This window comes from Xiphophorus couchianus, chromosome 12 (genome assembly GCF_001444195.1).
Source record: "Xiphophorus couchianus chromosome 12, X_couchianus-1.0, whole genome shotgun sequence".
Lineage (NCBI taxonomy): Eukaryota > Metazoa > Chordata > Actinopteri > Cyprinodontiformes > Poeciliidae > Xiphophorus > Xiphophorus couchianus.
In genome coordinates, this window is record NC_040239.1 from 17322861 (window position 1) to 17338050 (window position 15190).

General features: G+C 43.2%; 1 protein-coding gene across 1 annotated transcript in view; it reads right to left on the reverse strand.

Annotated features, from left to right (window-relative positions):
• The window catches only part of fam222aa (family with sequence similarity 222 member Aa), a 76325-nt gene that overhangs the window by 30499 nt on the left and 30636 nt on the right, over positions 1-15190 (reverse strand). The window contains exon 2 of the mRNA XM_028033558.1: positions 7463-7605. Coding sequence (XP_027889359.1) covers positions 7463-7559 — 97 coding nt within the window. The 5' untranslated portion in view covers positions 7560-7605. The remainder of the gene's footprint in view (positions 1-7462; positions 7606-15190) is intronic.

The window sequence follows — 15190 nt, forward strand, 5'->3', positions numbered from 1 at the left end:
GGCATTTTTGGATGTTGAATGGAAAAAGTTCCATGTTTAGATGGCACCGTCAAGATAGATTGAGTCAGCAGTAGTTGACATGCCAGGCCACTATACGTCACTGTGATTTTAACATATCATCAGACGTAAAAGCACTTTTGAGCAACACAATGCTCACCGCCACTGTTTTTTGTTATTATCTACTCATGCACGGGTAAATAAAATCTATCCGTGCGTTCTGCACATGTACACTTTCACACCTGTGGAGTGCTTCACACCTCCACAGGGGGGCATTACAGAAAAGTTTCGCTCTCAAACCTGGCGTCAAAAAGTGCTAGTGTGAGAGACTCCGGTCACTGTTGTTGCGTAAAAGAGTGGCTGGATCACAACAAAAATGTTACGGTGTAACAGAAGAGTGGGTCTGTGTAAACGGGGCCTACAATTCCTGGATTTCACAATCTAAAGATCTGGTGAAAACGTGATTGCAGCAATCCGTCTAGTGGGACTGCCTTAGACATTGATGAAGGGAGTTATGGATCCTACGGATAGCCGACTGTCACCCTTTAACGTAAAAACCTCCTGACCTCTGCTTCTGCTTCAGCAGAATGGGGAGTAATGACAGTTTCAGTGGGCCTCCTGTGGAATTTCAAATGGGAGTGAGAAATGAGGTGGTTCAATCAGTGGGAAAAGGTCAAGTGCATGCAGATTCGCTCTCCCTCGCCATCTCCATTCCTTTTCCCCCAGTTCGCTGCTGAGGCAATCAGGGTAAAGGTTGTTATTTCTGCTGCTGCAGCCGCCGGTGACCATGCTTAAATATTCATCTGAAAAACACTCCCCATCTCACTTTTTCTCCCAGACAGCAGCCGTCGAGGTGCTATGCCGCAATCTGATATGGCCGGCTAATTCTGCTGTTATGTTCCACACCGTCTCAGAAAAATGGTAGAGGAGAGTTGGCTGGAGGTCGTTACCTGAGCATATTACCTCAGTTTAGGGGAAGAAAAGCAGCTAAAAAGCAAAGTCAAACTAATGGCTCTGGCAGCTTTGCCTGCAGAGGCACAGGGCTATTAGGAAAACTACAATTCCCTGGTGAACCTCCGTGTCATGTCCTGAGGCTGAGTGTGACAAGGCCCGGTTGTCTCTGTCGATCAAGCTCTAGGAGGGCTGAACCCGGCTTGACATGGAATGAACCTGGGATATCAGCCTCTGTGGGAAATTTCATTTACACCTGGCTGATTGGCACAGTGGGCCTCCGGGCTGTTGTCACAGAGGGTTATGGCTACAGGTGGGCTAGTCTGTTACCGTGTGCAACAAGGCAGAGTTGGGGATAAACTCTACCCCAGTTGATTGGAGGCTGTATTTACCAGGAAACAACCTGAAATTTTGCGATTTCTTTCTGATATAATTAAAATGGGGTTATTTTATTCTAAAAGTATACCAAATCACTATGTTTGTGCTTGGACTTGAACACCTGGTTCAGACTTCAGTCTGAACCAGTGACAGGACAAATCTGGGAGCAGCGGTGAGCCGTGTGGTTAACAAGGGCAGCATCTACACTGGGCCCAGATAAAATGTGCACACACAATGTGACAGCTTCTTTCTGAGAAAATGTCATCCAGGCACAAATGCGACTGCTAAAGAATTAAACAAATGAAAACCTGCCGGAATCTGAAAAATAACCAGGCAGAAATATCTCCATCAGCCAGTCAAGTGACAGATTCTGGACCTGTTATTCTTAAGCTGACATGTGGCGGAGTAATTGGAGTCTGGGCCAAGAGGAGAGGGAGAGTGGCAGAGTCGAGGTGGGGGCTGGCGGGGCCTCCTGTCCAGCCACCTCAGTGTTACTCATCGCTGGGCTGGCTCAAGTCTCCTTTCTGGTACAGGAGAAATGTTAAGAGGAGCAGCACAGAGAACCTGTCTGATGATCACATCCTTGAATGGCCAGAAATTGGTGGAAGCTAATAATTTTAGGTTTTTGATCAGTGACCACAGATGAGTGCTTATCAGATAGCACTCAAAACAACACTCCTCTGTGGAAGGGAGATGATTCAAAGTTAGCCATTTTCAACATCAATGAGGTGTTTAAAGACGAAGCTGAAAGAAGCAGAAATGATGTAAGATGCTTCCTGGATGCCGGCTACTTTTAAACATTACAGATGTAGTTACATTTCAGCAGATTACAGGAGATTACCAAAAAATGACCAGCAATTATAACAAGGGTTGTTTTTTAGAACCAATGCTTGTTTCACGTTATTTTGTTATCTTTTGAGAGATCCATGTTCTGATTCTCTACTAGAAACAAATTTCTCAGATGAATTAAACTAATTTTAAATACAGTAAGACCTGCTGAACTAACTGTACTAAATGCGACAGTTTAAATGTTAGTTCTGTAATAGTTTGTTTGGAAATATTGAAATCCTGTTTAACTGCAGGGCTGTGTAACAACGACTTCCCTCTTTCAAACAATGTGATGTTGCCTCTTGTCCTAATTATTGGTCAAAACAACAGTAAAGCTTCTTTATTCAACATACAACAGCAAAAGGAGCTTTTATTCCAGTCATTTGAACACAGCTAATATTTACAAACAAAGGATATTGTAAGAAAATAATTATCTTTTTCAATATGAGACATGTTAGATTTCCAGGTGTGCAAAAGATGTGGTAAATCAGTGATCTGAAATTGGCCACAAAAATCTCAGATCAGTCCATCTTCAGTTTAACGGTTTTACCTTGAGGCTCTCACATCAAAGGGTGACAATCAAGGGAAGAGATGGGTGAAAAAAATTAGATGGCCACTGGCTCAGGATGGTTGGGGTCAGTGCCATCCATTCACCCCATCTCTCCCCACAGGGCCTCTCTGTCTCTCTCTCATCCGTCTGGATGGGTGCCCTCTCTCTGGGGCATGACACTGTGAGAAGCCCTGGCTCTGCTACCGTTTCTGCCTTTCATGTCTCCATCTAGGGCAGCGGTATAGAGACGCGGAGCGGAGGACGGAGGAGAAGGTGGGGGTTTGGGGGTGGCTACAAATGTCACCCATAAGCGGGGATTTAATTAAAAATGACAGGGGCTGGTGCTGGAGAGTGCAGCCACATATGCGAGGAATTTGGGTGCAGTGAAAGCAAGTGCCTATGATTTATAATTCAAGTAATGCTCTACACTCCTTTTAATTCTACAGCCAAAGAGAAAAATATCAAAAGGCTGCCCCTGTGAGGCTAATCCAATATGATATTTTTAAGGGCAGGCGGTCAATAGCTCTCTGAAAAGCCAGCTTCTCTGTCTCCCTTTCTGCTTCTGTCTTTTCTCCACTTGTCTGTCTCTCCCTATCTCACTCTGCTGCCTCCCTCCTTTCTCTCCCAGTGCACTCCTCGCTCTCCAGTACACCACCCCGCCCCTTTCAAAGCCCAGACTCGGAGCGGGCTGTGATAATGGAAACATCCCGCTCTCCGCCTCCCGTTTCTCCTGCTAAGCTCTGTGCGCTCGGGGGAAATTGATTGTCTGGCTAGCCGATCTGAGCGCTTCCAGCTGATGGTAGAGCCAGTTAAGTCCTTTTTTATTGAGGGTATGAGGGATTTTTAATGGGAGTCGCATCAATGAACTGTGCAGCCACTCAGCATCTGCATGCAGGGGTTTTTCTTTTAAAAAAAAAGCTTCTTCTCGTGCTCTCATCCCGACTACACACACACACTCTTAAAATGTTTCAGTAAAGGACAGCAGATGCAAATGGCACCGCTCACTCTTTCCTCCCTGCCAGGTAATCCCCCTCCAGTGCTCCCACTCTGAGTTTGAAGGCTGTGCTCTCCTCCGCAGCCTGGGCCACCTTACCCACGACCAGACTCCATTCTAGAAAATCTGGGCCACGACCAATCAGTCATGAGGACCCGGCTCTGTGAGGCGACCTGAGTTTGCCCACTCCAGCAGCCAGACCCACTGTCTGTTTCTCTGAACCCCTTCCGGGTTTGGACGAACAATCGCCTTATTGAGGCCAAGTGCTGCACAGTGGTGGAAATCCAACACTAACCACCCCCTCCCACCCAAGTACAGAAAGAAGGCTATTATGTCCAAACATCCTCATTATGAACCTCGGACTCGGCCGCTGTAGCAGTCCTTCAATCAAAGGGTTTAACAGGTGGGCAAGTGGAGCTAGCCATAGAGGGTCAGTAAGAGGGAGGGGAAAGGGGAAAGAGTGGAGACTGTTCTTTTTCTCTATTGATTTGAGTCCTAACTCACACTGGCTGCTCCTCAATAAAGAACCTTGAGAGGAAGTGGGCTAATCCTGTGAAATTGGAAGTGGGGAATCGATTAAGAGCACTATTGAGGATTTCCTCCATTTCTCCTTCCTCCCCCTCCGTCTTTTTGCCTTTACTAATTTTATTTTCAACAGGCCATCTTCCTCCCTCCCCCCTCTCAGTTCGCCGTTCCCTGAAACTTCATTAGTGAACAACGGTGAACCTTTTCTCAGATAAGGAGCCACACCTTCCAACCGACCACAGAGCTTCATAATCTCAAGTTTCCTCTCTCTTTCTCTCTCCTTTAGATCCTTATGACTCATCCGAACAGAAACAAGAAAAAAGTGAACTCCAGATCTGAGAACAAAAGTAGCACAGAGTCACCTTGTTGGTGCTGGTTTCTGTAACAGACTACTGAAGGGTTATTCAATCAGAGAAGCAACTTGTTGGTTAGTAAGAAGCCAAGTTACTACAGTATGAAATATTCATATAGATGAATGAATCTAGAGCCTTGCTAAAGTATCAAACACTTTGAACATTCAAATTTTTTCACGTTAAAATGACAAACCTGAGTGTGTTTTAGTTGTATCATATATAAATATAAAAAGTCAACCCAAGGTCATGAAAAGTTGTAAAATTGGATAAAATTGGAAAATGTATTTTTTTTACAAGAAAAAAACAGAAAAATATGAGTTTATATTAATATTCATCTCCTTTTCTATGATACCCAAAGATAAAATCCTGCACAGATGCTTCAGAGATCTACTGCTCAGGTGGGGGATTCTATTGAAAGTTGCAAGGTTGGTCATGTGCGCGATAAATCTGACCTTTTTATTTTTCAGTAAATGTGCCAGAGAACACTGTGCATCGTAATAAACACACCGTCCCCCGGGGGACTGTAGTGGAAGCATCATGCTGTGGGACACTTTTCTTTAGCAGGAACATGGAAGCTGGTCAGAGTTGATGGGGTAGAGGAATAGAGGAAGTGCAGGTTAATCCTGGAAGAAAAACTGGATGAAAAGGAGCAAAAAGTGCATTTCTGAAATGCCACATTTTTCAGCTTTTTAGCAATAAAAAAATTAAAGCCATGTATCATAATCCTTCCACCTTACAATTTGTACTTTGTGTTGATCTATCAAAGAGATCTTACTATTCTCACTCATTCTGGTTCTGTGTCTTATGCCTCATTCGATAGGTTAGATTATCCTGAATTATCTCTGTAGTTATGCTGCTGTTGGTTTAGGCTACAAACTGACCGCTTTTCTCCACTTTCTTCTTCTACTGCTCTCAAGTGTGCATTTCTTGTTGTTATTTGAACTGTAAACGTTTTGCATTGTCTTGGGTTTTTTTCTCTCCAGGGCAGCTACATCTGGTCTAGTGTTATGTTTGGCTCTGGCACTTTCCTGGAGGAGGCCATTGGCTGTGAGACAGCTATCAACAACTAATGGTTCTCTCACTCCTGCTATTAACTTTTTACTTTTCATGAACATAAAAAGTACTCCTACATCGTCAATTTATTTTTTTGTATGTCCACTTTGTCTCCTCAAACTCCCCAGTCGGTCGTGACTCGTTACAGATGGACTTTTAAGTCAGGTTCTGCTGGAGTCTTTTCTCTCTACGATCGCTCCAAGCATGTTCAGTATGAGGGATTGTTGCAATGCAAGCGATTGTCCACTGTTGGTCCAGGAGGACTGCAGACTGCAAGTCAAGGACTCGATGCAATTTGCTGGGTTTCCTTAGATAAAAACTTTTGGAACTACCTTGAATAATGAACTGACCATAATGCAATGTTTGAGGATGAATTGGAATGGATGTGTGACTGAACTGAAATGACTGGTTTGTAAAGTGTCTTGAGATGACTTTTTTGGTGAACTGATTCTTTGAAAGATGATTCCTTTGTAACTTTTGGGTAAAATCACTTGATTCATTGTGCCCATCAGGAGGATTTACGATCAGCTTATAGGAGCTCATGTGTTTTCCATGTAAACAGCAGCTGCGATACATTCAAGGACAGTTTACTACAGAGAAAATTAACACTTTTCTCACTTATTAAAAAGGTGCTTATCTAAAGCACCTGGGAGAAATTCACTTTCCTGATGGCTGCAGCTCTCTCTAATCCCAACTGGGTTACAGCCAGCTCTGTGAGGCCTTTTACAGTTTTCCACCCTCGTTCTCCTCTGTCCCTTTACTGCATTTCGTGAGCAGACAGAGGACGGTGCTCGGGGAACAAACGCAGCAGCTGCCACGCTTTAGATGCGGCCGGCACATCCAGGGCCAGACACTGTAAATGTTTACAGACCCTGAGGGTCAGCGAGGCCAGTGAGGCCCGTTAAACAGTGTCTGTTCAGCCCTGTTGTCACGACTGCACAATCAGCACAGTTAAACAGCCTCCCCCACAATGAGTAGCCAAACAATTCAGCAATCCAAGGTCTAAGTGCAAATTGAATAAAACTGTTTAGAATTCCACAGAGTGGCGAGGGAACAAAGTGACAACAATGGAAACTTTTCGTTCACCTCACTGTCCTGGTGAACCACCGACCTCCAACATTCAGCAGGAGCAGCAGATTAAACAGAAACAACAAACACACAGGGTTCCTACACATCTGTCGAGGAGGTTTTTTCATCCTCGGCTCTCCGGATTTGTCAGTCCTTAATGGTCCTTGTGAAATTTAAAATACGATAAACATGCTTATGACGGGCATTTTTACAGTGTGGTGACAGAAGAGAAGAAGGATACAAAAAATCAGAGAAAGGAATGTTAAAAAGAAGGATGAAAAGACAAAAGGAGGGCAAGAAACAGGGGCACAAGAAGGAAAGGGGGAAAATATGCAAGGACATGAGGAAGAAATTAAGTTGTAAAGGAAGGAAAGACAGAAAGAAGGCAGATGTTACCGAATGATAGCAGAATGGATAAAATGAGGAAAGAAAGGAAGGCAAAAAGGAAAGAAGGAAGAACAGATACAAGGAAGAGAATGATGGAGCTAGGACACAAAAATGGGATTAAGTATACCAAGAATGAAAAAGAATAAACAAATGAAGGACAATTAGAAGAATGGACATTTAGACACACAAAGTCTTGAAGTCCAAATATTTTTCCATGCTCTTCTTTTTCCGTACTCATCCAGGCCTGGAAAATACTGAAATCAAATTCAGTATTTTTTTTTCAGACTTAGGTTCAGTAGGCAACCTAAACATAGGCATCCTTAGTTGGAGCAGAGCTGAACACCTGACGCCCGCCAATCACTCGTGTTGTTAACTTACATTTCCGTCCGAGGACTTGCGGCGGCTCCAAGGTCTTGCTGGCACACACCGGGTGCTGGGGCGGGGGGTTCTGCCTCCTCTGCAGACAGGCCAGCATGGCGAGGTGGGCACAGTATTACAACCGGGGGAGTTCTGCGGACAACCTGAGTCAGGAAAAAAAAAAAAAAAAACAAGGACGGATGTTAAAGCAAGTAAGATACGAGGTCAAAGCTGTGCATGGCCGGGTCTGGGAGCCACCGGGGGCTTTCTCACCGAGGATTTAATTGGGAAGCATGCCTACAGCTGCCTGCCTCTCAGCTCTGTGTGTTGAATGATAAACACACACCTGCAGAGTGTGGAAGTGGGGGGTGGGTGGGCACTGTTGACACGGGAGCAGAGCAGAGTCCAGAGCAGTCACTCTGCAGCTTCAAACAGCATATCCACACAGCCATTCAACCGCATCTCCTGTCTGTTGCTCCGAAAAAACCTTTCACAATCACAGAGAAAATAGCAACACTCAGCCACATTGGGCCACATTCTTTCCAGGGCGGTGTGGATGTGGTGATTGATGGCGTTATCTATCGAAAGCAAAAAAAGAAAAGGGAATGCTGAGAAAACAGCAGTCGGTCTGCTACAACTTAACATGCAACAGCTCAGGGGGACTGTCAGGGAAGGCCTGGGGCCCTGAGCTGCGTCTGGATGTATGTGTTGAACTGTACAGTCGCATGTGAAAGTGTGTGTGTGAGCAGATGTGATGGGATGGGAGGGGAGAGACTGCCAACCGTACATCAGGGCTAGTGACGGCACTAATCAATCTCCCTCTAGGCCATAAATCTCCAACTCTGCTCCCCGCCGCCACCTTCACTCAGGAACACAGAGGCAGAGGCGACTGGTCTCCTCTCAAAAAGCCCATCGCATTCCCAGAGGAAACACAAGACGTGGTCAGATATAAATATGAATATATATATATATATATATGAAAGAAAGCTGAATAACAACCCTGAACAATCAGAAACCATGGAGGGTATCATTCATCAGGAGCATCGCTGTGTCACACAACACAATGATGACTGATTACAAAGTCTTCCACTTGCATTATGTGGAAGATAAAAACAGCCGAAGCAACTATTTGAGCCCAGAAAGTGTTTTTATAAGATAAGGATCCAAATTTACTCCTGTATTTTTTACACAGCATGCTTTTACTGAAGCCCAGTTTTACCTACAATGGATAATGGTCACATTTAGTAGCAAAAGAAAAAGGACTGTGGCTTTAATCTTGGCACCGCCTGCGTGTGAGTCGCTTTTTTCCAAAAGCATCAGCACGAAACACTATTGTTTCAATCCAAGCCCGTCTCCTCCCATATTAAAACGCAGAGCAGAGGCAAATATTTCATGTGTGCTTTCAGAGCAGGCGTCTCCGGCTACGACGCGTGGCAGAGTATTGAAAAATGATTTCTCACGCGCATGTCACAGCCGAGTCCTCTGCTATTTATTTTCTCAGTGAATTACTAAACGAACATTTAGCCACCTGCCATCAGTCCATTACTGGCTTTCATAGATTATCATTGTATTATGAAAGAAAACAATTGCAGTGATTACAGGATGAATTAATGGCTGGTCATGCAGCTCTGGGTCCTCTTCCTGCTCATTTAAAGGTTATACAAATGCAGAACACTGCTACAAATGGTCGTAAATTTCAAGCAATTGTTAAAGCATTCAATCAAAAGAGCTCCTCAAACGATGTGATGTATCAGCAGTATTTGATCAAAGTGAGAAATATAAAATGTCTCCTTGTACTTATGCATGTCCAGGAACAATATAATAATTGTGCTTTTCCCAGCTGAACCCACAGCCTTTCATTCAAGGTACTTGCAGGCTGAGCGAAGTGCAAGTGAATCGAATCTATTGCCTAAGTATTTAACATAAATAATGGGTACTGAGTTGCAGTTGTAAGCTGTATTTTACTGTGCTTCACATCCTCCATTGCTGCTTCACTGAGTGACACAGAGCACAGGCACAATGGGAGGAGCGCAGCAGAGTACATGTGCCGTACTGTTTTGACATGCAAACATCACTTTCATTGTGTGTTGTCCACACTGACTCCATACAAGTGCCTAGTCTGCAGCAGCCTCAAAATGACAAAATAGTATACCTATCATTTGTCTCAGTGTGAAATAAGTTCCCTCTAGCTGGCTATTTAAAAATAAGATAATAATAGTTTGAACGACTCTTCGAAAGGAACAGATCCACATGATCTGGCTCCATTTAAACAGTCGTAAATCTCATCTCTGCATCACAGTGTGAAGCTGACTCCTATGGAGCACCCAGCGTATGCTGCTTTTGGACTAAAAAGCACACCAGCGCTATAGATTTTTCACAAGAGCCTCCTAGGCGGCGGTAATGTGCCAGTTTGTCAACTGTCTGCTCACGGGAGGAAAGGAAAGTGATAAAACAGAAAAGTAAAGTGACCTCACACACACACACAACAATTTGTTATTTCTGTCCTTGGGATAAATAATCAATTAATAAAAGACAAGAACCATCCAATCTCCCTACACTGTAGTTCTACAGACAATCATATGTGTTGCTTTATTTCTGGTTTGATCTTAGTCATTTTTCTCTTTCTGGTGTCTGTTTGGAGCCAACCTTTGAAGGGGAAGCATTGCTGTCACTAAAGTCTGGATGGACCCCAGTGGGGAGACAACACAACAAAAAGTCATCAAAAACAGGGGTTAGAGATAAGACAGTGTTACATTGTGAAGGATTAGAGGGTTTCAACAGTCACATAATCATTATTAATAATCATTAATATCATTAATAATGATTAATAATAATGAGGAATACTGGCTGCCAGTGCTAAATGAGCTAACTATTAGCTGGATGTATTCAGTATTCAGGAGTATCTGCTGGTTTTTTTTGGTTTGTTTTACTTGTTACTATTTTGTTAGATTTTTTGGACTTCTGGTCTTGTAGCCAGAGGTCTGGCTAAACTCAGCAGAACAGCTAAAATACAAGGCTGAAGGACTTAGACAAGTTAGACAAGAGTCAAACCTTCACAATAAAAGGCTTAATCATATACATATAATATGCTATAAAACTCAAATAGCATATAAAAGGTAATTAAATCAGTTTATGGAGCCCTCAGACAAATTGTCAGGAGTTGGGCTACCTTTATATATGAAATAAAAACAAGAGGATTTTTAGCTCCAACATAATTATTACTAAGGTCTCGTCTTGTCCTCATGAAGCTGATATTTTTCATCAACTCACCTCTGGGCGTATTGACACACTCCTACTGCTCTTAGCATTAGCAGTAATTCTCCTACAACTCCTACTACTAGTAGTAGAAATAATGTTGAAACGCTTATGCTGACAAGAAGGTAAATTCTGATGAATTTACTCATGAAAGTTATGGTGCAAACTTTTTATGCAGGTATTTGCTATTATTTAGAAAGAGTAAACTTCCCCTGAGCAGTGACGTTTATCAAACTTAAATTAAGGAGTTAGAAAATACACTTTGACACACATCGTACTGCTAGAATGTTTTTGAAAATGTTTTTGGCAAAATTCTGCAAACTGATTGAAATCTGTTTAGAAATGTTTGCATACTCAGGCAATCATAATCAGGATTTTACAGCTATTTTTTAAACATCATTGCAAAATCTTAATGCATCAAAAGATTTGAAAAGCATTTATTTATTTCCAAGCTTCATGCAGAGTAATGCGCAACATATTGTAATTTTAAAGAGTATAGAATAGTTTTTATATCCCCCCGATTACAAAAAACAAATCTTTACTACAACCATTTTGCTTGTCTTTTAACATGAAATATGGCACAAAGCCCATCTAATTGTTTTATAACTGAAGCCAAAATATTAATTGTTAAAGGTCATAAAGAGGCCAGGAAAACATGGATGAACACTTCAAATACCTCAGTCTTTCTTCCAGAAAAGACTTCTTTTTTAAAAAAAACAACAACAAAAAAAACATTTTTCTCAAGACATTACATTTGACCCTGGACCCTGAGGCTTCTACAATGCACTTAACACTCGAAGTCACATGAGTATTTTTAAAGCCTGTCACCAGCCGCACAAAACAACACTTTTAGCACAAAACTGACAGTGAGAAAAGCACTAAAATGCATCTCCCTGATAAATCTAAGCAAATTAAATCGCCGCACAACCTCAGTTCACCCCCTCTCTCTTTCACACACGCACACATGTTGCAGATGGAAAAGAGGGACCACTCTATGTCTCGCCAGGTGCTCAGGAAAAAAAAATAAATAAAAAAAAGAGGTCGCTCACAGTGCCATTTCCTCTCGCACACAGGCAGCCCTGGCCCAAACACACTGGTACTTTGAGCTCATTACTGCCTATTCACATAATCCTTTCTCTGTGTTCTCTCTGCAAGGATACTAATTTCCCAACGAGCCCATCCTCACAGTCCATTTGTTCAAAGATAGTGGTTGAGAGAGGGGAAGCAGACACGTGGTGGAGATTGAGACTAAAAGCTGGCCTTAACGGGGAGGGTTGGGGGGATGCCGGCACACTTTTCCCCTCCCTGAAATGAAAGACAATCGTGTAACTACCCTCCATTTTTCTCCATTTGCTGTGCACCAAATGTATTCGGAGGCATTATACTTTGCTAAAGGAGACTGGCTCTTTTTTTCCAATTCAATTTCAGGAACCAATTTACCGCTATTATTGCCTTTAAGAGCGAGGCAAAAGGAGCAAGTCTTCAGCTTGTTTGTCATGTCCTCCTTTTCCCCTCATCTTCTCCCATTAGGTTATTGTGCTACTTAGCAGATGTCCATCAGTGGCAGGAAATTATCCCCGAAACCAAACGCCTGCGACCCATCACCCAGCTGCCCTGAAAACAGCCCGTCTTGCCGAGGTCAATCTCTGTGAAGGTGCTAGGTTTTCTGTGTGTGCGTGGGTGTGCACACCGACCGCTCAGAAACACCACCTGCACTTCACTCGTACATCAAATCCACTGGGTCTCCTATTACACCAGTGCAGAGATATCTCAAAAGCTAGGATGTCTGTCGGATCCATCCCCGTTCTGCTAACGCCGCTGCAGGGTTCGCAACGGAAGCGGGAGGATCAGTCCCTTGAGATGAAGGAATAAGCTGGAATCAGGAGGCAGTGGGCTTAGCGGAGGGCTATTTCTTAGTTAAAAGGTTCTTAAACTGCAGAGGAGATCAGAGGAGATGGCTCTCCGCGCCCAAAGCTGTCTACTCAGATAAGCATCCTGCCAAGTGCGGGGTGGAACAGGGTGGTCATGGGTGAACAAACGCTGTCGGTCTGTCGGCGTGTGTGTGTGTGGGCGTGTGCGTGGGCGCGTGCGTGTGTGACTGGGTGTGTGTGCGTACTCAGGTACACATGTTTTAGGTGAAAGACAGAGCATAGCAGATGATACTCAGTGATAGCTAAACTTAGTACCTTATGGTTTTACATGAACAGTTGCTAAATAAATATTTGGTTTCCGTGGATCATGAAGAAATCTCCTGACATTAGTCTATCTGGAATCAACATTGAAGCTTGGAGTTTAAGTATGAGGTCTGCACTGGCAGACGGGCAACTCATGTCTGATTTATTTGTTTTTTTGTCACCTAAATTATTGTCCTTACATTTTTTTAAATGTATAACAGCTCAGTCAATGGCTCTTTTTCTCATTGCCAGAAGGAGTGTGGTTACGCTCGGTGTGCTATTGCCATATATTCCAATTATTGCTCTCAGGGACAACCTTGCAGGCAACTGTAACAAGGAGAGAAGGCGTTTGATTATCCCACAGATTGCGGTAGGCACAAGAATTTGTTTTTTTCTTTTTTTAAGAAGAAAACTAGCTTATTATTTTCGACAGGACCACAGGAGCCAGACCCTCTGCAGTGTGAGCTACTTTGCAAACTGGTAAAACAGATTCAACACATTTGTTTTTATCTGCAGCAAACTTTTAGGAATGTTTGTCTATAACACTTTGGGCATAAATTTCTTTCTACAACTTAGCAAAGCACAGAAAAATGTGTGTGCTCACAGATATTTCAGGGTCACTGCTGATTTTAGAGTTTTCATAAATGAACAAAGAAATGCCAGAGGTGGCATTGACGTCCCTCCTTGAAGTGGCGCTTGTTCACTACCAGATATTTATGCACAAACTTTAGCAAAATGTAAAAAAAATATGAGTAAAATCAGCTACAGATCAGTCAGAATTGTTTTTTCATACACAGTGAAATGCTGTAGAGAATAATTTCTTTTAAAATACTTCCTACTCATTATCTGACCTCTTTTTAAACATCTCAGATACTGAAAATGCCTAATGTCCAGTCATTTTCACTCAGTAATAGCAGTGTCAGTGTCACCTGTTTGAGCTGACATGACAAAAAAGGTATTTGAGTTTCTGACCGGCCACTCAAACTGAAAATTCGCTGAATGTGGTCACCATCAGGTTTGTTAGTGCTTTTCTAGAGTCAACAAGTATCCGTGATCCTCTCTCTGTAGGGCGGTGTTGCACGTGGAGCGCTAAAACTGCTTAGCCTTCGAGCTGTTTTCCCAAAAGCAGATTAGAAACACAAATAATCATGTCAGCAAAGTAATGTTATGTACAACATAAAATCACTATAAGTCAATTTCCAAGTATTAGGAACCTGGCAGACGGCCTCCATAATGCATTAGGGCGTGGCTCCGTCCCAACTCAATGGTGACCCTGCAGTCTCACAATGGGACGCCCCATGCAGTGCTTTTAACAAGCTGCTGTGTCTCCCCTCTTAATAAGCCCAAACAAGTTAATCCAATCGACACACTCAAACCCTTTCTTTTTCTTTAACAAGGCACTGCCTCTACCCCGTTAATCCCCAGCTCCCCCTTCTCCGTCACCATACCGTCACATGAATGGAGGCAGAGTGAAAGCCTCCATTAAGAAGGGACAGTTGCCCCCCCCTCGTCCCTTTCAGCTCTGCAATTTCCACACAGCAGCGCTAAATAATTTGCGCTCATACTGTATATTCAAAACACCCACACACTAATGCTCACATGTGCCTGATATAAAACTACTCTATTCTGATGGGGGGGAACACAATGGGAGGGTTATGCTCGCCGACCCCGGTCCATGTACAGCAAACAACAAAACCGCACACAAACAAAAATTCAGTGGGGACGTTTGCCAACAGGCACGCACTCTGGGACATAAAAAAGGCATTGTTAACAAACCGTCCCAGCTCCACAAACAAGAGCCACTGATTCCCTAACAATACAAGCCCCTGGATGCACTCACCCACCAGCTCTGCACAACCTCACACCAGCACAATAAATAACCTGCACAACAAAAGGCCATTGTGTGTAAAAAGCCCACAGTTTGGACATTATTGCTATGATATACAGTGCTGGAAAAACATATTGGCAGCTGAGCTTTTTAAATATATATGTGATGTACTGAGTCATGTCAGCGTTGCGGCGGCTTATACAGTCCCTTGTGCTGAGAAGTCGTTTTTAGAACATGTTTCTCTGCAGATGAAGGGCAGCTTGGCAAAAACACTCATCTGCTAGCTTTCCATATTCCAGTCAGTTTCAATAGCTTCACCCATGGGATGAAGGGTGAGGAATGTCTGGCAGTCCAATCACCGTGAGTCGTCTGTCATCTCTAATCAAAACATGCCTGTCTAGACTAATGTCAGCCCTGTAATAGAAATGAGTACTAATTGACTTCACAGCCAACTGCTGCATCTATGAACAAAGCAATCAGACATTGAGTTTT